General features: G+C 39.0%; 2 protein-coding genes across 7 annotated transcripts; one reads left to right on the plus strand and one right to left on the minus strand.

The window, feature by feature from the left end:
- Positions 1 to 934: 934 nt before the first annotated feature.
- On the plus strand, positions 935 to 2247 carry LOC135628875 (acid phosphatase 1-like). The gene is made up of 3 exons (XM_065135822.1): positions 935 to 1482; positions 1590 to 1799; positions 1934 to 2247. Exons 1-3 carry the CDS (start codon positions 1049 to 1051, stop codon positions 2109 to 2111), a joined length of 822 nt encoding a protein of 273 aa, XP_064991894.1. The 5' UTR covers positions 935 to 1048; the 3' UTR covers positions 2112 to 2247.
- A 1209-nt stretch (positions 2248 to 3456) lies between these two features.
- Positions 3457 to 26051, minus strand: LOC135629011 (uncharacterized). 6 transcript variants are annotated; one of them, XM_065136097.1, is made up of 24 exons: positions 25731 to 26049; positions 23782 to 23999; positions 22662 to 22767; positions 22483 to 22584; positions 21461 to 21520; positions 21268 to 21346; positions 19905 to 20052; positions 18615 to 18738; positions 18280 to 18460; positions 16816 to 16844; positions 16514 to 16662; positions 15808 to 15910; positions 15592 to 15687; positions 15449 to 15498; positions 15211 to 15334; positions 13891 to 13953; positions 13720 to 13779; positions 13482 to 13643; positions 6918 to 6991; positions 6760 to 6853; positions 4628 to 4764; positions 4418 to 4498; positions 3753 to 3858; positions 3457 to 3605 (listed from the first exon to the last, which is right to left on the minus strand). In XM_065136097.1, the coding sequence occupies exons 1-24, from the start codon at positions 25902 to 25904 to the stop codon at positions 3531 to 3533; spliced, it is 2595 nt and encodes an 864-aa protein (XP_064992169.1). In that variant the 5' UTR covers positions 25905 to 26049; the 3' UTR covers positions 3457 to 3530. The 6 variants fall into 6 exon arrangements, 5 of the variants coding, with proteins under 5 accessions (XP_064992169.1, XP_064992168.1, XP_064992166.1 ...); XM_065136096.1 differs by having other exon boundaries at positions 19905 to 20055; XM_065136094.1 differs by having other exon boundaries at positions 19905 to 20070.
- Between the last annotated feature and the right edge of the window lie 566 nt (positions 26052 to 26617).

The following is a 26617-nucleotide window of genomic DNA, read 5'->3' on the forward strand; positions in this document are numbered from 1 at the left end:
AGAAGCCCTTTCTTGGCCCTTCGCAGCCATTGCTTCACATCAAATGCTTCGCGTTGAAGAGCCGACAAATGCAAAGTAGGCTGCTGCCAAGCAAAATGCTCAGTATCCCTCTTTTTCTCGTACGTATAACGAATCGAAGACTCCCACCCTCCTGCAAAGAGTTAGCCATTAGTGTTAATGTAAAGGAAGCCAAAGGAGGTTTAGTTCACACGACAACAGAATACAATTTCTAGCAAAATAATTGGTATCAGCCACAATTTTCTTCAAATTCCTATAGCACTAATCTCTCGTGTTAGAAAACCTTATCCAAAGGAGGTCCCGTAGAATGTGAGCTAATAAAGTTGGAGATCTGTCCCTACAGAATATTAGCTAATAAAGTTGTAATAGACCAGTAAACAATGGCATAGTTCGAAATGTGCTGTCCCACTAAGTTTGCAGTTCATTTCAGTTGACTTCTGGAATATGATTCATTCGTCATGGCCACGTCTTTTGCCTAACAATTGAAGCAAGGTCATTTTTATTGTAATAAGGTTTGCAATATCATATTATATCGGTGTTTTGATCTGGACTTGATACCGGTACGATATACCGAGAGATACATCCAGATGTATCGAATACTATAGCTCTACTATAATGACACAGTACATTACTATAGTACTACAGTACACTGCTATAGTACTACAGTACACTCGGATCGGTAACAGACGGTCCGCGTATAGTTCGATACTGCAGACCGATATCGGAGTGTCACAAATTTCTTCTTTTTTTTCCTATTTTTAAGCTACTGCTTTGATTTATTACTGAATATATATATATAATAATCTTGGAAGACCTCACATTAGTACGCAAAGAGCCACATGCATACATCCATATAAAACGAAGGAGAAGGTGCTGAGCAGTAGGTACGGCACAGCGGAGGACAGATGTTCTTGCCAGCTCAAACTCATTCATCACCATAACATCTCCTTAATCAACCACCACCGCCAAGCCATGAAGTCATTTCTTCTCTTTTCACTGGTTCAGAGGTTGAATCCGCGCATATAAATATATGGAAGAACAAGCAGCGATTCATATGCCGAGGAAGAAGATGAGAGGGGAGGTCATCCTACTGTGTCTGTGGCTGTGCACGGGGCTTGCGGCTGGGGACTGGAACATCCTCAGCTACATCACTAGCAAGAGAGAGGATGACAGGAACAGCAACGTGGAGTTCAGCCTGAGGAACTACTGCGAGAGCTGGCGGATGAACGCGGAGCTGAACAACATCCGGGGGTTCGAGGTGGTGCCAGGGGAGTGCGTCGGCTACATCGGCGCCTACATGACGTCGACGCAGTACGAGGTGGACGTCCAGCTCGCCGCCGAGGAGTCCCTCTTGTTCCTCACCGACAGCTTTCAGCCCTCCGGCGACGGCAAGGACGCATGGATCTTCGACCTCGACGACGTCCTCCTCTCCACCGTGCCCTACTTCAAGATGCACGACTTCGGGTACACATCATATATAGGACTTGGATCTTCTTCTCTACCATACATACCATTTTGCTGCACAAGTGGAATGTTGGTTCTGTGGAATGACTCTGTTCGGATGGATGCAGAGGAACCAAGACAAACAGAGAGAGCCTCGAGGCATGGATGAGGGAGGGCAATGCCCCTGCCATCGAGCACATGCTGACACTCTTCTACCTAATCAGAGGAAAAGGGTTGAAGGTCTTCATCCTCTCTTCCAGAGCAGAGTATCTCAGAGAAGCGACCGTCGAAAACCTCATCGCCGTCGGCTATCATGGTTGGACTGATCTCATCCTCAGGTCTGTACATCTTTATGAATGAATGCGTATGATAATGCAAGCATCGAGACCAACTATTAGCATACTACATATCAGCACGCTTCTGTTCTAATTCATTCTCCCTTCTCATCAACCTGCAAATATTTGATCTCCAGGTCGGAGGAGGACAAATATACCTGCGCAGAGGAGTACAAGGCAAAACAGAGGAGCAAGTTGGTCCACGAAGGCTACCGCCTGTGGGGAATTGTTGGGAGCCAATGGAGCAGCCTCGGGGGTTACACCACCGCCAGAAGAATCTTCAAGCTCCCAAACCCCATGTACTATGAGTATTAGAACGTCATCATCTCTCTGCCAACTTTCTCATTCCCTCCGCCAAAAATAAGTGGCCCTCATTTCCCTTCCTACATGAAGAAAGATATGAGTTCACATGTTTTTGTCTTAACGTACAGTTCTTTACTGTGTTGCCATCCATCGTCAGTGACTATATCTTGTTGAAGTTAATAATAAATTATAATGAAAAACACTTTACTATCAAGATCGAAATGTAATATCACATATTAAGGTTAAATTACTTGTGAAATACAACACCATAGATTTGCACGAAAGATATGTTGATAATCTAATGATTATTATATTACTAGGATGTCCTGTTACTATATAGACGAGAAATAATTAAGATCATCTTCTAAAATTTATTAAGATATAGACTCACTCGATCACTTTAATTAAAATCTAATTAGATATTTTGAAATTAATCAGGTCATATAATTCAAGGAAAAAGAAAAAGTAAATGTAAGATAGCTCGGATTAAAGATAAAAGCTATACATGTCTTCTTCCACAACATGGAGTGGCCTCTATACTCTCATGCCAGAAACCCAAGCTTTTCACCGTTGTTCTCGGCCAGTCAGATCAAACCTTGCCTCTGTTTATGATCAGCCCCTACAATTTTGCGGGATTCTATCACCTGAGCATCTATACAGAAGCTAATTGATGTGAACCCTAAGGCGCCGTATACGAGGGATTTAAAGATATGGCACCGACCGTGAATGGGGAGCGTTTCTCTAAGGCACTTTGTCCATCGAATGGGAGCGGTAAGCATACCAGCGGTGTTCGAAACTCGTCCGAGGCCGCTCACTGCAGGTGATTTTAAGTTGGCAGAAAATAGCCTATTTTCCAAAGATTGAACTTTTTGAAGGCCTTTCTTCCACAGGACAGGAGACGGTAAGTTTACGAAATAGTCAACGTACTGCTCTTCCTAAATAAAGTCTGGTCACTACGTGTGAGAGCACGACATTGGGCGATGAATAACATAATACACTAGATCGTTCCCATCTTTGTAAAATCTCAAGCTTTAAACTCGACGACCTGAAACATGGCTGGAATGAGATAATACACTAGATTGTTCAACAGATGCTGCAACCATATATATATTTTTCTCTCTATTTGGTGTGTGAGTCAGAGAGATGATAATTTTTGTCCTTGTCATCGTCCTATCAATTATTGCATATAACCAAATTCTGGAAAATGAAAGAGCGTCTTTTCTGGGTAATCATAAGCACCACTTTAATCATATATATATATATATATATATATATATATATATATATATATATATATATATATATATATTATTTGTCCTTGTCATCGTCCTATCAATTATTGCATATAACCAAACTCTGGAAAATGAAGAGCGTCTTTTCTGGGTAATCATAATAATTTACAACACCGACAAACCAAACGAACATATAAAATCAACGACAGGTAGCGGGAATGCTGTTGAATGGTTCACCAAAAGCTCTCAAGTTACCAGGACGAGAAAACACTATCTGCATTATCCCAAGTTAAGATCAGTTCACATCAACTCGTCAAGCACAAAAGATACTATACTAAAAATGTGTTATAATTGCTTAATAGGATCATAATAGAAAAGTTAATTAGGGCATGTTGATTATCATAATAACTTATTAACATACCTGATAATCTCCAAGCGTACATGATTTAAAACCAGCTGCGCAGTACATGAAATAATACTCCCATGTGCGGAAAAACTTCTCATCAAATCCCAGGGCAAGAATTTTTCTGAAACCAAAGAAGCCTTTGGTCAGACAACAATATCTGTATAACAGAAACATTGAATACCAGAACAACATGAAATACTATCATTAATTGGTAAACAAAGCATGCAGATGGTTGCAAACCGAATTTAAACTTCCTCTATTAACTCTTCTACGGAAATAGTTTGATTCAGTCATTTGACCATGCTGATGGCTTTGTAAGTTGGTATTCCACCAAACATCCAAAACATCTTGTTGTTGGACGACAGGTGAAAGCTACTGAGATGATACAACTACAAAGTTCATATATGAGAGCCTAAATTTTGGTCAAAAAGGACTTTGTAGTGGGCAGTTGTCAAAAATCCAGAGGTCAGACTGATAAAAAAGACAAGGAGCAGACATAGTTTGCCCACTTGGTAGGCAGCATAACATTGGGCACATTGGAGTACCGAAAAGACAAGAAGCCCCATCCCACAATATACAGGGACCAGGGCAGTAACAGCTTACCCGGGAACCTCCACTATGATTAATCTATGTCAGCAATATGCTCATAAATACATGTAAAAAAGAGGGTAGATACTTACTCCTTGTTCGCAAAGAAATTATTCCTCCAGCATCGAAGTGTTTGGTAGTAATGAATGCTGATATTTTCAAGGTGCTCAATGCTACATGAACAGGAAACAACCATGAGAGTTGAAGAGGATTGGGAAATGACACCAGGAAAATGCAACTCATTTAAATCACTTATAAATGTTGAGCATATAATATAACATTTAATTCAAACAATTTGTTACCAGAATCTAGATGAAGTAGCCATAGCTGTTGTTATTCTACTCAAAGAAGGAAGACATCCTCCTGGAAAGATGTATTCCTTAATGAAGTCAGAGCTTCTCCTGTATTCATCATAGCGTTCATCTGGGATTGATATGAACTGCATGGTAACCAAAGTGGGACATATTACAGTCTAAGACAGCTACAGACATGTTATCCAACGAAAATTAACCATGCAGAGAAAAAATAATTAAAGAAATACAATTCATGAATATGGATACTCTAAGAAGCTCTTCTGATTCTAATTTCGGGTTAACTATTACATCTATGTTAATCTATTTTATCATTTAACCTATCGCAAGAATCTAAAATAAATAAATTATATTTTGTGTTCACAAGCTAGAGCACAGAACCTCAAATCATCAAAGCATCACATGAACCAGATTCAATATAACACCAAGTTATGGAGCATCAAAATTATTGTATTAGTTTCTCACAAGAGTTGCAGTTGAACATGACTAATGCCTGTCTAAAATGATAAATTGTGTCATCAAGAAAGTCAACACACCAAAGCTAGAAAACAAATAAAGACCTGCTAAGAAACACATCTGCCAGTCCCATCAATGCTAATCTCCAATTAGATAAACATTCTTCACATGAAATATGTTGTCATACACAGTATGTTGTATTTTCTTTCATGAGACCAGTGCCAGTGTAACATTTAATGTACTTCTTGAAGTTGGTCATCCAACTCCCATGCTTTTCAAATCCAACACTTGTTGCCTTTTAGATTTTTTACACATTGATTAGGAGGTCTTCATGCACAATCTAAATTGCTGTCGTCAGTTTTACCATCTCTATTCAATTCCTCATATATATTAAATAAATAAGAACCCAGTTCTTCCTATATCAGAAAAACTGAATTTAAAACTAAAATTCTCAAATGAATACTGAACCTCTCAATTTTCTGGAACACTTTTCCTGCGATGTATGTCGAAAACATGAACCAAAAGAAGCACAAGGTGCTAATGAGCTTCTTTCACATTACTGCATGAAATGTCCGATACTTACGAAAGTTGAAGTTGAATCTTTGTTCTAAAATTTCAAAATAAATTTACTCCCAAGTGCAGCAAAGAAATACTGTCATAACCTTAACAACCATTGTTACTTAGATTATAGCTCAATTATCGTCATTGATAAATATCAGAAAGCCAAATGCCACAATGTAAAACTTTAGTCCCTTCTAGCTAACAGATGAATGCTCAAATGTCTCATATGGATGTAGAGCTCAAGTTGCTTCTCTAGAAAATCCACTATTTTAATAAATCTGAAAATTGAGCAAAATGTGAGGAAACCTTAAGTCTTAGTGGATTCCTAACTTGAATCAACATCATACGTACCAACTTGTAGTTCATAAGTGATATTTATGAGCTAAGATACATATACATCATCACTTTAGTCTGTATATATAACCTAAGAGATTTCGTTGGCTATACATCATAATATCATTTCACCATTGCTTTTAAACTGTTTTGTCTTTCTATATCGTTCTGTGTTGTGTCCATCATCCAGTTCGATTGAGTTGAACTTATCCTTTTTTATATATAATATAAGTTGCCCTTTTAGCTATTTCTTAGACCATGCTTCCTAATCTATTGCTTTTTTCACAACCTAGGCAATCTATTTGTCACCAAATTGTCTTGGTTCCCTCACTGCTGTCTTCATCAACTTGTGCTGAACTTACCATCTTCTATAGTTTCTAGTCTCTTTTTTAGCAATTTTCTAGATTATGTTTCCTACCCTTTTGTGTTTTGCACAACCTATTTGCCACCTAATTGTCTTGGGACCCTCACTGCCAAGCAAATTTTGCCTAGAAATTTTAATTCATAAGACCAAATATAGGACCAAAAGCAATTTTTGCCAAGGTAATTGTACATTTGACCAACATAGTCATGGAAAGATATGGGAAGAAACACTGAGAAAACCAACACATTGTAGATCATCACTATTCAACATGATCTACAGAAAAGTTGCACTGAAAAATCATAGAAGCTCAAAGAACAACAGTGGTCATATCAGTAGTTAAATCTGCACAATCTGTCAGTTATAAAAGACTCAAGAATAACAAAAAAATTCAAAGGCCACTCGAATGAACCTGGAGGACAAATATGCCATCTTCAGCGAGAAGAGATTCACAACAACCAAAGAACTGCTCCATGTATTCATGACCTACTTCTTCAATCATTTCACTATATAGAGTGTCAGTCAAGTAATTCTATACATCTCAGAAAAAAAATACACAGTGAATACTACCAAGATATGATTCGGTCATATTTGTGATAATTTGGTAGTTGGCGATAGTCGATCAGCACGAAGTTAATGTGATCCTGAAAGAGTGAATGTAGATTTCTTCAAAAAGAATAAAATTGAAGTAAAAAAATCCATGATTAACACAAAGAAATAGGAAATGCTCGCCATCATGTTCTTTCTGAAAGCAACTTTTCAAGTTAAATGCAGCAGCAAGTGTTACTACTAAGAGTTACAGAAAGTATTCCCTTCGAACAGCTAGTTTTACTGCTAATTTCAAAGCCTTTGACATGGTTTCCTTATAAAAAATATCAGCAAGCATTTAACTGGTCTGATGCAAAAAGTTTCAAGAGTTTCCACATGCAAGTATCTGTATGTACCCTGTTCTGCATCCTTAACTGACCAAAATGAATTAAAGAGAATATCTACTTCTCAAAACCCTCGACAAAGATGGTCACGAAGGTCAATAGGCTAAAGCTCTTAGCTTGAATCAGGTACTCATACTAGAACAAAGACATAAAAGAGAACATTTTGTATGAAACATGGGTGTGATGGTGAAAGCTGAATGACAGACTAGTATTGGTTCTAGATGATTGTGTCAAACCCTGTGAATCATGTCAGCACAAATCTGCATATCCAACATGTACAATGAATTTCATGTCACCTGATCATGTTGACAAGACTAATTTTAGTAACTGCAGATTCTAAATGTCAACATATAGAGGATTTTGTGTATAAAAGAATTTGTAAATTAATATTTCACAAGTGCTACATATTGAAGTATATTGTTATAGTTGTTTTTTTTTCCAAGTCCCTTATCTTTAACAAACTTAATACTCGGATTCTGTCTCCAAACAAATCATATATCGATGAGCGATTGCTTGGGAAAATACCCTCTTTTTGGGTATTTCCCGGATGGTACACCTTTATATAATTCCCAAAAAGTCACCTCCTATTTCAAAAATCTCAAACACACCCCTCAAAAGTTGTCATGTAGTTGTCTGCCCAATCCAAAACTTATTTCCCACCAACTGTTTACAGTATTTCGTAGGCTGACTTTTCCACAAAAACACTATTTATTTTTTAAAAAACATTATATAGTATTTTTGTTTAAAAAACACTGTGAAATAAATGTTTAATTTAAAAACACTGTCTAATGTTTTTGTTTTAAAAACACAATGATATTTTTTTATAAAAATACTATACAGTGTTTTGATCTAGCCTTACAGTGTTTTTGTGGTTAAAACCTAACCCACAAAACACTGTAAATAGTTGGTAGGAAAATTTTTTGATTGAGTTGGAGAAAAATAACAGCTTTTTGAAGGGGCATTTTTGGAACATTAAAAAAAGGGAGTGACTGTTTGGGAATTATGAAAAGGGGTACCATCCTGTTACGGACTTAGCTGGTTTTGCCTAAGTCGTGCGGCACCCTTGCGTGTCCGTCCGCAAAGGTCAGCCTCCCCGAAGCCTCCCCTGGTCCCTTAGGACCCACAAAAGAGAGAACAAGACAGAGAAAATGCCTCACTCGGGATCCACAAGCAAACATGTCCGAAAAACACTTCATAGACAATGCAAATTACAAACAGACTTTACAAGCTCTGAACAATTGCACAACAAAGGGTAAAATGGTCCATTACAGACCGAATAATCTCTCCTACATGTCCACATGACACAACCTTTATTTACAAGCCTAAAGCGGCCACCGACCCAACTAAAATGGGACTTATAAGCCTTCGGCCGTCCCTCTACATGCTGTACAAAGCATGAACATAACAAAAGACACGGACATGCCCAAGCATTACATCAAACACCCTGTTTAGAAGTTTGTCCGTGACATTCTCCCCCACTTATCCCTTCGACGTCCTCGTCGAAGCCTTTGTGAACACTTCAACTTTTCGCCTTTGCTGAGTCTTCAATCTTCTGCTCCAGCTGCAATGTGCCTCCTGGCTCCCAGCTGCTCTCCGCTGCTGTTTTTGAGTAGTCGAACCTTTGATCCGCCATGCTGCTACAACTCACCAATGACTTTGACTCTGTTGTGGGGTTGGTTGAGTTGTGTTGATCCTTGTTGATTCCTGCGGATCCGCTAGATGAAGGAAAAGACCATCCTTACTGCGCCAGTCTCTCAGAGATTCTCATACTGCTTGAACTGGGTGGATGCTTGTTGGAGCTTTAACGAGCATCGCCTCGCAAACTTCTGAAGTTTTGGGTCCTTCCTCCACAAAATCTGCTCATTGACTCTTCTTTCAGTTAGTTGTCACATCCAAGTAGGTTCGCATCACTTCCGCTTTCGATTGGCATTTCGTTGGGAAATGAAGCGGACAATCTACTCTCAGTAGCACTGATCACCGTTGGTGAGGATTTGACAACTATTGTCTTCCATTATCTTCGAAGGGTCTTTGAACTTGTGCAGAGCTCCTCTGCTGGATAGATAAGAGAACTGGGGTACTCGGTTTCGCCCATTCTCTTAAGAGTTGAGAAGGCAAAGGTTACTTGACTTCGCCCGCCTCCTCGAGGTTGTACTTCATGCATCAAGCTGGTTACTGGACTTCGCCTGCTCTTTGCTCACACTTCTGAAGCACTTGAAGTGTTTGCACTCCTTGCGTTGAGTTAGTTACTGTGATTCACCTTCTCAATGCCATCGAACTTCTGGAATGCGGGAAGTTTTCACCCCAACTTGGAGTAATTCTCTGATAGATGAGGTCGCCTCTGGGATTGTACCGTCTTCTCCATCAACCCTGCCGCCTACTCCACTGAGTAGCAAAGGTACAGCACCGCGTACTGCCTGCTTCGTTCCTTGGTCGTGCACTCTTGCATGACCCGAAGTCCTTCACTTACGGCTATCTTGATGAGAAACTTGTTGACACCGGTCTTACGAAGTTTCTTGGCCTCTGCCCTTCAGCCTTGTCACGGTACTTGGAGATTGCCTCTGCATGCTCCACCTCCTCGGCCCCTTTCACGACCAAGCGCTCTCCCTCCGTGAGAGCAAGGGATCAATGACTTTCACGGAAGTCCCGCCTCTGCGGTACCATGGCGCTGCCATGCCCATGGCACTACTATCCGTCGCCTCGCATCTGCATCCCTTTTCTTCACAATCAATAGATATGCCTCTGTGGCACTCCTCCGAGTCCACCTCCATTCTAACTGATGCTGGATTTTGGGTAGCTAAGTCCCTCTGGACTCGTTGTCGCTTCCTCGCCCCTTTCGACCCCCTGCTTCAACACCTCTGTGTTCTCCAAGCAGCTCCCTTTGGTCGATGGAAAGACAGACTGCAACTCCCATGCATGGCCACTGCCATCACGTTGTAGGGTTTGCACCGATTCTGCTCTCCTTAGCTTCCTTGGTAGCAACGTTCGCTTACTCGACCTTGTCCTCTGACTTGTCGGGCTCCCTTAAGCGAATGTGAGCTCTGGAGCAGTCTAACTCTCCAGCTGCTTCGATCATACTGCTGGATGATCAAGTCCCTCCCATGGGACTCACTGGTACTTGCATTCGAACTTTTCCCTTGGTGGAACACAGCCCTCATATGCTGATGACCAAGGCTTTCATCCGATGCAAAATTCGATGCACGCACGGAAGACCCGCCTCTACGGTACCATGGCCTTCACTCCTTGAATCCATAGCCCTTCTTGCCGTCGTGTTGTTCACCGAAGTGGAGCTCCCAGTAGCTCCCGATCATACCTCCGTATGATCTAGTCCCTCACGGGGCTAGATTGTGTGTATCGCATTGCCACGAACTGTTCTGCCCCGATCCGCTGCACCATGTCGCCTCCGGGTGACATCTCCATTGCATTTTGATCCTTGTGGGATGAACTCGAATTGTGAACCCTCCATGTGTGGCCTCTGCCAATACATCGCAGGGTCTCCTCCACCTTCGATTTTGTTCGCTCCTTTGGCAATCGACCTTCATCCACCCACTCTTGGGTCACACCTAGATGAAGCACCGCTCTAGGACAGTCCATCGCCTAGTAGCTCCCGAAGTCCCCCGACTTCGCTGCAATCAGTGCACCATTGTCTGGATCCTGGGCCTCTGCCCCTACCAGCACAATCTTCGCTGCGCACCGCCTCCTTCACAACAACTTGAATGACAACACTGTGGCATATTCTTCAAGAGTACCCGCCTCTGCGTCCTCTTGCCCCGTGCTAAGGCCTTCTGAACTCAACTTCGCCTCCGCAAACTGAGTCGCCTTAGTTCTTCCACCAAATGCTCCTCCGAGATGAAGTGCATGTGCCCCGAAGCTCCCTCCGTCTTTGGCACCATGCAAGATGAGTTCGCTCCATTAGAATGAATGACCCATGGAACAACATGATCCTGCTCTTGCCTCTACAAGAGTTCATGTCCTTGACCTCTGTCCAAGGAAAGCACTATGCCTCTGCTCCATGTTCCATCTTCTATGCTGGCTCCCTTCATGCGGCTTGGGTACTTCACCAAGTTACACCCAAGTTGCTCCGCTCCTCGTTTTTTGCATTGAGTTGATGGTGGTCCTCGCGCCTACCATTCCACGGGTCAGCCCTCCCTTGAGTCCGATCTCCATATCGACTCCAAGTGTGCCTTCATTTGTGTTGCTTTGGGTCGCTCCCCCACTTGATCTCGCAATGCATCCACCAATGCATTCTCTCAAGCGAGATCATGCGACGACTCCTCGCCGCTTGCTCAGTCCATCGAGCTTCGTGGGGTTGTTGGTTGTTGAGGTACTCCTCCTCAACTTGTGAGGTCCGCCCTACATGATTCTCCCTCTGGAGAGCCGGGACTTATCCCTCCTGGATAACTGTCCCGTTGGAGCAACATTTCTCTTCGTTCGGAGACCACCATCCCCTTGGACTACTCCGATCTGCTGAACAAACTGTGCATTGTTCTGCCTCCTGCAAACACACTTGCTAGATTGCGGCTCCACGTCAATACAGCCCCCGCTGCACCCCTCAAGGCCTAGCAACATGCTGAACTCGTTGCACCCTTTCAGCCTCCCACGGACGTATCCTTCAAATGCCGAAGAGAAAATTTCAATGCTCCATGGCGCCGAGTTTCGGTCGCCTTGGGATGGCCACGAACATTCCATCGTCCGCATACACGCCCATGCATGAGCACCAAATTCTTCGAGCTAGCAATTCCCCTCACCTCTGTGAGCTTTGCATAACTCTTTTGGTCGTTGAACAACTCATTCCACCTTGCATGGTCTCATCCTTTTGCCAAGCGCCCCGCTTGCCTTGAGCACCATCAGGTATGGTTGTCAACGTTGAGCCATAGCTCAAACTCAGCCATCCCAACCTTTGTGCGCTTCAAATTCTTCCAAGCTTGTCTGTTCTCGTGGTGCCTCTTGCGCGAAGGGTTGGTCATTCCTCTGAATGCCAATCTCAGATGCCCGCTCCTCTGAGCGACTCCTTTTCCCTACATCTCCATGCCCGTTTTCCCCCAAACGGTCGCGCGTGTGCTGACTGCCCTCAACGCAGCCCCGCCAGGTCCCCCACGTTTGCATGCTAAGTGTTTTTATGAGTGCTTGTCCGGCTCTGATACTATCTGTCACGGACTTAGCTGGTTTTGCCTAAGTCGTGCGGCACCCTTGCGTGTCTGTCCGCAAAGGTCAGCCTCCCCGAAGCCTCCCCTGGTCCCTTAGGACCCACAAAAGAGAGAACAAGACAGAGAAAATGCCTCACTCGGGATCCACAAGCAAACATGTCCGAAAAACACTTCATAGACAATGCAAATTACAAACAGACTTTACAAGCTCTGAACAATTGCACAACAAAGGGTAAAATGGTCCATTACAGACCGAATAATCTCTCCTACGTGTCCACATGACACAACCTTTATTTACAAGCCTAAAGCGGCCACCGACCCAACTAAAATGGGACTTATAAGCCTTCGGCCGTCCCTCTACATGCTGTACAAAGCATGAACATAACAAAAGACACGGACATGCCCAAGCATTACATCAAACACCCTGTTTAGAAGTTTGTCCGTGACAATCCGGGAAATACCTAAAAAGAGGGTATTTTCATGGATAATCGTCCTATATTTATATCCATACAAAACATGCAGTTGTGATATTACATGACCAAACATATTGATTAGGCATCTATGAAATTGAGTTTCTGGTTCAAAATGCTAAGCACCAAGGAAAAGGTATCCAAAAGGATAGTTTGTTCATGTGAAAATATTCAAAGGAATCAAGGACAATTGAATGAATGCACTTGTGCAGGCAATACACCTTGCGCATAAGACGACAGAGAACATCTCAGGTGTTTCATGTATGTCTGTACAAAGGAGACAATTAATTTTGCTATTGTTGAGATTAAGACAACCAAGACATTTTTGATGGTTAAACAACATTTACGTTAATAAACTATTAACATAATATGCATAAATATGCACCCACCAATTTTATTAGCTTGTATAGAGCAATGTGGATAAACAAATTAAAGTGAATAAAGTAACTAATGCAGTACACTCGAATTTCAGCATGAACATAAATTGAGAGACTGTAAAAAGATTTTGATTGTAATTGAGAACCTTATCGTTATTTTTTTTACAATATTTTCCTTCATAATTTAAACCTTAAGTTCAAAGCAAAATACCTCTAGTCCAGCTTCTTTAGCTCTTCTTTTAGCATACTTTAGCTGCTCGTCAGACAAGGTAATTCCTGTGTATCTGCAACCAGTTTGCTTAACAACCTCAATCGCTAAACTTCCCCAACCACAACCAATCTCAAGAACTTCATGCTTGTCATTGATTTGAGCCTTGGCGATAAACAAGGTAGAAAATTTCATAAGAATGAGTAAATGAAAGAAAATAATAGTGGTTCCATAAACTTACCTTTTCAATTAAAAGAGAGATTTTGCGTAGTTGGGCAAGTTTCAAATCCTCATGCTCTGTCTATAAAATGACATTTGTGAAGAGAATTAGATTCAATAAAAAGCCACTATTGCAATAACAATGTGTTAGCAAAAGCATTAAAATAACAAACTACCAATGACAGTTCTGGACCTTGAAAATTGCAGAGGAATATGTCATTGTCTCATCCAAAAATAGAGAGAAGAAGTCATTACTCTGTATACATGGAAAAGTTAATTTCAGTTACAAACCAGAAAGACGACAGATGGATTATATAAGCAATCTTATACAGCAATCATCATCATCATATAAATTTGATACCACAAGAAATTTTACAAATGACAATCACAACAACATGAGTTCTCTGAAGCTAGAGGTGATGAAAAATGAAAAATGAAAAATGTAGTACATACTCATGGGCAAGACCTCTATGTAGGACCCCTTATATTAAATGGGTCTCATATTCCCAAATTTGCAAGACAGACCACTGACAATTATAATATTTTCCAGACAAAAATTTGCATTCAATTTTGATTTAAAAAATTGTTTCTTTTAAAAAATTGTGTCATTCAAATTAGCAAAAAAGAAAATTCAGGTTTTATCATATAATGTAACATTACTATTTCCATATCGAAGTTGTACCTTTTCTTTTGAATATTCTTATGTCACGGCTACATCCCGTACCAATATCCAAGTTTGTAATCTAAATATCATATATGATCTGTTAAGTATTGCAAAATACTGGAATGATTTATGAAAATTGCTTGATCAACACTAGTGCTACCCTATGAAAGCCAACCTTTTCTAGTTAGGTCGATGGTAGCAAGAGTTTCATCCAAATGGTGCACTAACTACAATATGAAGATTATAGGCAATCAAATGAGGGAACATATGAAAACAGAAACAGCCACTTCATTGAAATGACAGTTCTTATGTTAGTTAACCTTACACCAGTTATTGTGGAAGGGCGTCGATAGAAAAATATCCAAGGGAAAACATAGTATTTCAACTATGAACTTCATAAGTATGCAACAGTTAACGGATGAAATCTGGTGTATGCTATAAGACAGTTGTCAGCACATTAAGGTACTTTTAAGTTTTAATTATCACCTTATGGTTGCATAATTTGACGTTCTATCTTTCAAACCATTGCTCTTTGATTGGTCATAGTCATAGATAGACGGCAGTCATAATATCATGGCCTAGCTTTACAAATTTTGCAGAAATGTGAAAACAAGTCCAACTTCATAGTCATGTAATGCCAACAATGAAAACATTTTCTAGTTTCTACATAACTAATGGACAGAATACAATGGCTTCTTTACATATTGGAGTCATTTGATACTAATGACATGAAGCTTATTGATCAAACTCCAGCAAATAATGGTAGCTAAATAGATGCTACAATAACATTGTTAGTCTGAACATAAATGAATCAAGTATAATTTGAAAATGTTGAGTCTCTAGTCTAACCAGATCATAATGACGAGAGATGTTCTGACGAGCTTGTGTTATAGTGTTCCGTCTCGAGATGTGCCACAAAAAGTATCTTGCGGAAGCAACTCCAGCTGTCAAAAGTAATGGCGTCCACCAACCTCTGGTATCATTTGTTTAGAGGAAATTCATTAAATAGTACAGATAAGTAAATGCAAGCATGTACATCTGTCAGCAATGATCTCAGTAATCTACAGAGGAGAGTACAGCTGTAGACCTCATATTCTTCCCAGTGGAATTTCTAAGATCCCTGTTGGCAATTAGAACCTACAGGAATAAACACAGACAAAGATGAAAAATATTTCCAAGTTGATTCACCGAGTGCTTTGTGATATTTTAGCAAGGGGACTTCAAGTATACCATAAACAGATCCAGAAGGCCTTCCTCTTTATCAACAAAAGAGAAGTATCCATTTATATATGCATCTGCAAGGCCTAAATCAGCTTCTGAAGCAATCTGTCAAAATGTATAAGAGTCAAGGATAAGTATTTGTGAAAGATATACAGTGCCACGCGAAAGCTGCAGACTAGTGTCCCATCAATTAATACTTGAGACAATGGCAAAGAGGGAAGGAACCTTCCAATAGAACAAGGGATGATGCACTCTAAGGACAGACTTATAGCAATTCTTTTTGCTGGTTCCTACAAATACATATATGGTGCCACCTTCCTCTAGCAACCTGTAATGATGTGGAAACAAAATCTTTACCAGGTTACTAACATTTCTAGGGATAAGAAGTTATGTTAATTAGGATGATTAAGAAAGAAAACTGAGGAGATTTTCATGATAGATCTGCCGAATTATCCTTTTCTAACATATTTGAGTAGACTTATATCTACTTTATGCTTATCATGAATCTAACCTCATTATCATCATGATTCTGATTTAACTATGAGAAAAAAATAAATGTTGACTAATATTATATGCATAAAGAAAAAGCTAAACACAAGAAAAATCATTCATTTTTTTCACTAAAACAAAGACCAAGGTGCCCAGCTATACATCTTTGTTTTTCTCACTACCCAGATAATTTTTTTGCTGGCCAGTTTCTCCCTTTCTCACCCAGATTCAAGGTTTAAGTGCTGCTGGCATGATTATGTTGGTACAGCATCAGAACTTTGCAAGCCAACAGCACGGGTTATGTCAACTTAATAAATGCTTTGTTACAACTACTCATTTAAACCAAGTGAAGGTCATCTTCTGTATAAGCACCAGTAAGCAACTGGCTTTCTGACATCCATGATATATGAATCTGTATCAGTTACTAAACTCGTACACTTACGTTAAACAACCAGTTGAGATGTAAGTTTTAAGAAATCTAGTGACAAGAAATCTTGCTCCACATTCCATCAATGATGGTACCATATGCTTTGGGTTCCTCAACAGGTTAGAGTCCTTTTCAAGCACAGTATTTGCAGCAACAATGCCAGCCTGCAGAATAAAAAAAATGTGTGATGTACCTGTATATAACATGAACTTATGCTGGGTCACTTATTGAAGATTATAAACATATATGTAGTTATATTCTGGACTTTGGCACCAATATACAGCATGAACTTTAGAAAAGAAAGGAAATTTTATCACCTTTAATCCATCCTCATGAATGCCATAGCCTGGAAATACCACAGCAAAAAAAAAAAAAATCAATTCTTTAACACAGCATATATTAATTACAATGGTGTTATAAAAAAATCCAGATTATAAATGCATGAAAAAAATCTACCAAGTGCCTTCCAAAGAGTATATGATTTACATGTAACTCTTAAAAGATCTAATGTTTATTCTAAAAGGAGTAATCATAATTGATATAATCCTCTAAATGGCTATAGATCAAATGACAAAAATATAACGATGCATGACATGTAAAAAGTTCGATATTTTTCGGTGCATCGTCAAAGGGTTGATCTATGTGAACTAGACCTCTACAAGTGGAACGACAATCAGTGTTATCATGTACTCATGGGAGCCCCACAACCACTGGATGACATGAAAAAGATTGCCCCTTGAACCCTTGACACCCAGGTTGCAAAGCAACCATGCTATGGTGCAAAGGTTGTGGCCTCAAGCCCCACAGCTATCCATGTCTTTTGATTTAAATAGGCATAATCAGTGATCTGTATGATTTGGGTTTCAAGAATTAGTATGCAGATATGATGAATAGAGGGATTACTTTGAAATTTTCATAGTTAGGAATTAATATGCAAGAAAAAATGGGTACTGCCAGTGGGGCCTCTAATTATCATTTGGTGACATAGTTATGATAAATACTAATAATTTTGTTCAAAACATTGACAACTATTAAATATGCATTTAAATTAGATATTTATTTTATATTCATCAAGCTAATTTAAGAACTACTTAATAGTTAATTTCACATGGATAGTTTTATGGATCACATGCAAATTGACAATAACTGTAACTGTAGAAAATTATTATTTAAAGAAGCACCTATGTTAGATGATGTTAATCTTTTTTTTTTTTTTGAAGCACCTAGAAGCAATGTTAGATGATGAACTGACTGTTAGAAATAATTTTTTTTGAAGAAATAATTAATAATATTTTGCTGCACAATAAATGCAAGATGATGAATTGAAGCACCTACTTGCAATTGACTCCTCAAATTTTACAAAAGTAAGGTGGCAAGTAATTACTTGGTAGTTGAGACAGTTGTTCTAGCAGGAAAGTAGAAACGATGGAACCCTTTAGTATTAGAAACAAATAGTTGATCTTCATAATATTTTTTTAAAAAAATGGAAGATAAAATTAATCACCAAACCAGAAAAATACTCTTAAAGATGCCAATAAATTAATCACTGGAATCAATTAACAATTTTCTCTTGTTATTCTCATCTCACATGTGGATCTGCATGTGTGTTATTCACTAGTATGTATAGGTGTACACATCCACAATGTTTGTTTGGTCATGCATATAACTATCATGGATACCTGCATGATATGCAATTAAACCTGACATTGGTTCATACATTTGGCCCCATTATAAAAACTATAAAGTAGACAAGAATTCCCTGTGGGAATTTTTTGCTTTACCTTGGTATGCTCCAGAAAACCATATTGTTCTTTTTCCTTGAATTTTATCTAGCTCAAGAGAAGCTTTTGAGGCTGCAACCGACGGGAAAGGATGGCTAGTGTACCATTTAAGTAACTTGTGCTTTGGAATACGAGGAGGATTCAGAGTTACAAGAAATGGGCGACCAGTAGAACCTAGATTCTGCATGTTAATATAGAGAATGTAAGTAGTAATTGGAAAAAAATGAGTGTTAACTGACAAGATAAACTTCCTATAAATAGAACTATAGAAGCAAATCTGACAAATTCACTATGTTAGACAAACAACAATATCCTGTAGCAAGTGCACTACACACCTGTAACACATTTAACCAATATGTAACACATACACCATGCTGTGTGGTTCCAAGAAAGTTCCAAGCACTCCACGCTGATGGGTTTTGGGGCATCAAACTTTTGTCACGATGAAGATAAATATCACTGTTCATTGAGAAATTTTAATTACATATATTGTCAAGCAGAAATATTAACAACAAAAGGAAACATGTCTATGTAATTGAATTTGGTAAAGCAGAAGGCAGATATTCCCATGTGTGAATACACTTCTCATTAAGCATTTGTCCATCTTTATTCTTTACATCCTAACAGACTGTCATATCATAAAATAATAAGTTTGTTCAAGATTCTTGAGTCCCCAGAATCCAAATTCTACTTCATTGCAGTAAAACAAAGGTGTTCTGAGCTGTTTTCCACACCAAATAAATTCCAAGCATTATTTCTTAGAAATATCCTAAATCAGGCTTTGCATCAAAACATGCAAGACAATACAAAAAGTAGCAAGCAAATGAATGCAGATTGGTTGCAACAATAAGTTTGTACGAGATAATAGAAGATTAAGATTTGAAAGACGAAAAAGATGAGAAAAAGGTGAATAACATAAATTGAGAGAAAGAAGGGATGATACCTTCACTCATGGTAGACATTGTATATGTTATTGAACGTCACAACAAACAGTTATGTAAAGAAGAAAATATTTCTTATATTAATTCCCCAAATGCACTTATCCAATCATAAGAATATATAGGAAAAGGTAGAACACTATGCATAAGCCTAAAAGTTATCTTGCATCTAGATTAATGAATAACTTATAATCCTAACGTGTTTACTATCATTGGCTGATGGTAGATGTTATTTTTTTCTCTTGGAATTATTATACTATAGCACAGTGGTCTAACACAAGTACTATAACATGATGCTATGAGCTACTATAGTATGGCAGTAGATAATGGTTGTCAAAGCACAATACTGAAGCGTTTTTCTCTTCATTCAATATCATCCTCTATTTTTTCATCTTTTTTTCTTTATACCTTCCTAGGTTGGTAGATACTTGGAACATGAAGCACCATTAAAGAACGATAAATTTGTTCAAATGGCAATCAAGTGAAAAAAATAAGATGAATTTTTAGTTCCGATAGCTGAAGCTTTTTATATATCCAAATGCTTAAATCTTAGACTTTAAGGTACTAACTTTCAACTAATAGATATCAGATCCATATATAGGCTTCTAAGATTATCCTACATTTATATCAGCTAAGCAACAATTTATTGGAACAGACACAAAAGTAGAAAGAGACACATCAGCATACCTGTAGACGTACTGAAAAGCACCAAGTATCCTTGACTCATCGTATGTTGCTTGTGTTCCTAGAAGCTTCAAAGCATCTGGGGCATGGATGCTAATTATGCACCCATCATATATTTCTTCTGAGTGGTCTGCTGCCAACACACAACAACCTGCTGTAGGGCCAGAAACTATCAATTTTGTTAATGATTACACATATTCAGACATTTAGATATAGAAAAAGGGCATACTGAGTGTTATGAATTTAATGTGCTATCCAAATTCCCTGTCATATCATGTACCATATGTGATGCCAAAAATTTTAGATATTCCAAAGAAACAACAGATTCAAATTAACACCACCAGATTGCCAAAGCTTATGTTTCCGAGTAGGGGCATGTGATTCTAATCATAATTCTTATTTATTGCAAACTCTACTGGTTTTTTGAAACTTTAGTTACAATGTACAGCAACATCTGCTTCTAATCAAAGGGGAAGAGGCTGCAAGCAAGAGAACCATTGGTATATAAAAGCAAGGTTCGCCGTATCGTACCGTACCGGTGTTTCGACCCGGGCTCGGTACCGGTATGGTACGGTGTACCGAGCGGTACACCCAGCTACAGTGTAGCTACAGTGTGCTACAGTGTCGGTACGGTACAATGCGGTCCGCGTACCGCTGGTCTGTCGGACCGGTACGTACCGCCCGTACCGGGCGGTACAGTCCGGTACGGCAAACCTTATAATAAAAGATAAACTACCAGTCCATAGATCTGGCATGCTACTACATAAGTAGTTGTTAGCACAGAGGTGTTTAAAATATGAGATCAAAAGGCTCATTGGTTGCAAAATTACAGATACACGATGCAACTTAAAACAAACGGAGTAAAATAGAGTAGGAGTATACAAGATAATATTGCTTTCTTTCTTTGTTTTTTTTTTTTTGCACATTGAATGAACAACTACAACATTCTTAAATTCCCATTGTTCCACTGCAACATTTTATACAAGGGAGAGGGATGAAACTTTACGGCATCTGCCAATCATATTTTACATGATGAGAGCTGACCTGACAATCAAGTGTATATCTAATTTGTATGACTCGGTAATCATGCTCCTACAGTTCCCAGTGTTTTAGGGGTAAAGACATATACTACCACATATAGATTTTACAATACTTGGTAACTTACTTCTTACAGCTCTCATTGTTTAGGTTAAAATGATCAGACCAATCTTTGACTAATAGATACAATCGAGCTCTAGGTAAGACAGCATGTGGGTTTAATGTAAATAATGAAGTAAATAAATGTTTTCATCCATAGTAATATTTTTGTTCATTCAAGTTTATCAAAATCAATAGTCAGCAATCATATGGCACAAAGGATCTTTACCTTCATCAGTCCTCAGAACGGACTGCACAGCACATCCTGTTTTAATTTTACAAGATCTATTTTCCAGTTCTTCTCTAACCTGCTCATAGCAAGTATTCATCACTGTGAATTAAAATGTAAGCAATGTCTTCTAGAGAGGTATATCCTCATGGCATAACCAGACATCAAACAAAACAATGGGACAAATCCATACCCGGTTGACATAGCAATGCGAACGTGACTTGACAGTAAGCCATTGGGGGCGGCCAAAGAGCTGAATGAGAACAACAGACAGATCACCATGAGAAATATAGATTTATCAGTAAAACTACGAAAGCTTTAAATGAAAAATGTTAAGAATGAGAAACTTGTGACAAATCAATCAACATGTACACATAACATGGTTAAATGAAGCTAGATGCAGTAACTTTTAAGAATATCAGGGGCTGATTACAGATTACCCTCTGTAATTAGTTACCTTTAGCATCCAAGTCCGTATGCTTTCAAAAGTTACATTGAGGTTCCTATACTTACGAAAGTAAAATATTTAACCCTGTTACTCCAACAAAACTTCTCTCTCTTTCTTGATTTTTTTTACCCAATGAAATTACCTTTTTAACCCTGTATAGATATCTCAATATTTCACTTTCGTGAGGATAAAGATCCCAATATAATTTTGAAAGTGTAAGGACCGGAATACTAAAGATAACTAATTATAGGAGGTAATATATAATTAGCCCAAATATCAACAATCTTACTTTATATGTAATATTATCGATGCAACTCATGTAACACAAATTTAAACAAAGTTTGCTGTTGAAGTAGACTTAGAAAGAAAAGGAAACATGACATAAGTCTATTTTAGTAAACAAATTTCAAAAAGTGTTCTTCTATAAAAACATTTAAAGAAGAGGTCTTTAATCAAGAATATGATACTTCAACAATATGTTGCAGTTGAAAAATCAATTAGATAATGGCATAGCTTTATCCATAATCAGGCACGTCATTTACTATAATACAATTATGGTAAGATGATTTTAGTTTTCTCCTGTCATTGTTGCCTCATTCCACAATCAATCAAGCAGCTCGAAGAACTGCTCAAAAACCTGTATAACTTTAATTATCAATAAAATGCTGATGCCACCTATGACCTACCAACTTCCTAAGAAAGAACAACAAAAGAATTTGAGAATGATAATTTAATTAAAGCATCCAAAAGAGGTTGAAGAATATAACCTGAAGAAGGTGATGGTTACGGCAAAAAGAAAGGACAGAATAAGCTGAAAAATGCAATACTCCTTCTGAAGGGCATGACCAGATAGAAGCACAGATTGGAATCTGCAGGATTACAAGATTACATACCTCACGCAACAGATTGGATAAACAAGGCTACTTGGATCAAACAATCAACTCACAAGATAAGCCCTCATAAATAGCTCAGAATATCCATGTGACTTGATGAAATGTTCCAAGGTCTCATTTCGATCCATATCAGGAATGTTCTCGTGCTCCTCGAGGTACCTAGTACAACAAGAGTTTTGTATATTGATTTCTCAAATATATTCAAGAACATCTAACACAGAAACTTGAAAACATTAAAACCCTACGGTGAAGATATAACGAGAAGCAATCGTACATCTTAAATACTTTAGGGCTTAGCTTTATCATCCTTCACGAGGTTAAAGAAACACCAAATCCTCGTCTTCATAATATAAGGGAACCTATGTTGGTCCAGAAAAATTGTACCCCAGAAAACCTTTCCCAGAACGGATAAGGGTTGAGCGAGTAAGACGTGCGAATTTTGATAGATTGCAGAGCATGTAAATGGGAACAAGAATAAATCCGAACCGAAAAGAATTTGGGGATGTACCATGATCATCCTTCATGGGTTTGAAGGACCTCCCTCCATAAGAACCGTCCTTCCAACCGACACCGACGACGACGACGATGACGATGATCACGCGAAGGAAGGGGCATTAACGTCATCATCTTTCACCGATGATGATGACGATGACAGCGATGGTGCAACCTCGAATCGAATGCCCTTCTCTCACAGATCGGGGAACCCGTGCAACGACGACGCCGGATCCGTGAAGGGGAAAAGATGGCGATCGTTCTCGACGTCGAGACAGATGCAAGCAGATCTCGCGCGAGTAGGATATGAAATGGAGCCATCGGGCACAGCTCCCACCTCTACTAGTGTTTTTGGGTGCTGCGTGCGTTAACACACAAGTGACGGGCCGATCGTTCTCCAACCCAACATTTAACTCGGGCCGGAAGTTAGACCACGTCCTATGGTTAGATGGCGCTTCCACAGTGGACGCATTATTGCCATACGCGGCGGTTGTGACATAAATAATTGGGCCACGAAACGTTCCACCGACTACCACTCTGTGAGTGAAACGGATGGAATGGGGCAGAGGCTGCAGTAAGTCAATTGGAAGTCGTGGTGCAACGTGGAACGCCGATTTCATCCTCGATTTGGACGCACACAACCAAGAAAGAATAAGGAACTGTGATGAGATGATGACTCACATGAGAACGTCGCCCTTAAACTTGACTATCTCACGAATCATTCGCCAGAAGGAAGGATTGAGCGCGTTGGTCTTCTGCGCAAACAAGCCGGAGAGACCATTGCGACTTCCCCATTCGTAGCCTTTGCCTTCGTCCAGGCTCACGGAGAACGACATATCGGATATCTCCATGTCGACGCCCAGAGTCTCGAAGAACTCCACCATGTTCGGGTAAGTTACCTGCACGCATGGTTTCAAATCGACGATTACTCTTTTGTCGAGCAATGTAATCATACATGGTTGCATCATGGTAAATAACGTGTTTGGGAACAATTTGGCCATATGATAGATGAGGTGACACCATTAATTTCTTTCTAACTGTGTGTGATAGATGATTTGACACCGCACAGACTTCGTGCCTTCAATAGCAGTGGTGGCCGTGACTCGACACCTAATGTAGGGTGAAATCAAATCTTAACTTGTTTATTGATTGGTAACTTTCTTCATCTTACCATGCTCTTACATGATCTAGGGAACATTTCTGATAGCAGAGGACGATTTCCGTGCATGCTCGTGTCCATTGGCTGCTAATCAAAAGTATACTTATCATTTTAGTCACGAGATGGTAGCGATCAGCTTATTATATTGGATAATTTTATTTAATTGAATAAAATATATTATATTTGTAATTAAATTCTGATTAAGATTATCAATCAATAAATTTTTTTTAATTATGATAGAATCTTAATAGGACTCTCCTAATTACTTATTTTAAATTATTTACTCTTATTTATAAATAGATAGATAATCTTAGTGACTATATATAAAAATTATAAATCTATTCTCATATCCTTTTCGTTCCTATTTCATTATCCTCGGATCATTTTTTATATATTTACATATCAAAAATATTTTGAATGATATTAAGAGATATACAATTAAATTAAATTTATTATTATTTGATTTTAGATTTTTTTTTTTTTTTTTCGTGAAGAGCTCATGCAACCCTGTGTCATTTATGACTCTCTATAATATCTTTTGTTTTGACATACGTAAACGTGATTGTTTCTTTTGTTTTATCGATTATGTCTTTTAGTTCTAATTTTTACACCAAAAATAGAAGAAAAAAAAAACCCTCACAGAATCTCTGGAAACAAGTCCCAGATATTCATAAAGAATTACCCATTCAAATTCAAGATGAGGTAGAAAGGAGGATAATTCAAGCTAGATTTGGCGATGATGATGGAGATATAAACCAGGAATAACCTTTGTATATGAACAAATACTAAAAGACCATAATACGTAGCAGAATTAAATGAAACCACAATAAAATAGAACACCAAGATATACGTGGAAAACTCCTTCAATATAAAGGGTAAAAATCGGCAAACTAGAGATAATCCAATATAAGAATAATAAATATATAAATCTCAATCTCTTGCCCTAAATCCTAACAACAATCACAAGAAAATAACTGGGATACAACGATCACGTCACTGCCTACAATATCTAAAACCTCCCTAAGTAATGAGTTTACTGTAGATTTGATCTAACATGACTCCCTAAGTAATGAGTCTACTGTAGATTTGATCTAATATGAAATGAGAATACTGCTAGATGATTTAGAATAGCCCATTTGCGTTTTCATTATCTTTTTTCCTTTCTTTCTCTTCCTTTTTTGTCTTGTTTTCTTCATTTTCTTTGGAATCCCGTAGCTGTTTTTCTTCTCCCACGTTGTTGTCATATTTATGCATTTTTCTGTCTTCAAAACATAGCCACCACACTCCCTTAATGTTAATTAGGGTTAGGTTAAAAGAGGATGAGCTGTGGGTCGAAGCCCACAATGAGTTGAATTTGTGAACTAACTATGAGCTGAATTTATGGGCTACCAGATGAGTTAAGATCATACGAGAACACGGCAGAACCAAATGTATGGTAAGGCCGGTGGGGAGTAGATTTTGAAGCACTAACCCGGTTGAAGACCATGAAACCAAGATCGAGATCGACGCCATCGAATGTGACGGTCTTGGCGTTGCCGCCCAAGTAGTCTTCTTTCTCGTAGAGTACCACGTCGACGCCGGCCTTGGCAAGCGTGTAGGCCGACGCCAACCCGCTGATGCCCGCACCGATCACCGCCACCCGCATTGCTTCCGGAGGAGCGGCGACGAGGTCTTTGGGAGATCCCCTCGGTGAGGTATGCAGTCGGACGCCTCACTGGTCTCTCGCGCACCAGTGGAACATTTGGAACTCAGAGGGACGGATTGACCAGGAGCGGCGTGTTTCATTCGTTGACCGCTTGTTGGCCAATTAAAAACCATGCGTGACTCGGAGAGGTACGAACGTGGAAGAAAAAACGGTGAAGTTGTTCTGCAGACAACAGGGCAGCACTGCGTGGATAGGTCTGGCACCACATATTATTTTGGTAGCGAAAAAGTGGAACACGTTGGATGTCGACCTGATGAATGTGAAATTTGGACCGTATCAATTATTTTGTTGGACTCTACCCACACAATATCCATGAAGATTTATAGGGTGCGCGAGGTAAATATTCAAAAGAGATAGCGATTAAATTAATGTGGCCGACTCAATCTCGATCGAAAAGGCAGCCAACGCAGGCCCCTCTCGTCTTTTATGCCTCATTCTTGCATATAATTAAGTTTGATAACTGAAAGAGGACTTATTTTGTTCGAAAATTATGGCTGAAATAATGAATTAATCAACTTGCTCTTCTGCTTACAATGACATCCATATAATGAATTAATCTCACTCCATTCCCAAGTAACCACGTCTGCAAGCGTGAGCCTCAGTTATTATGCGATCAAAAGGATTAGTCAATATCCAAACTAATTAGCGTCTAC

Source organism: Musa acuminata, chromosome BXJ3-1 (genome assembly GCF_036884655.1).
Source record: "Musa acuminata AAA Group cultivar baxijiao chromosome BXJ3-1, Cavendish_Baxijiao_AAA, whole genome shotgun sequence".
Taxonomy (NCBI): Eukaryota; Viridiplantae; Streptophyta; class Magnoliopsida; order Zingiberales; family Musaceae; genus Musa; species Musa acuminata.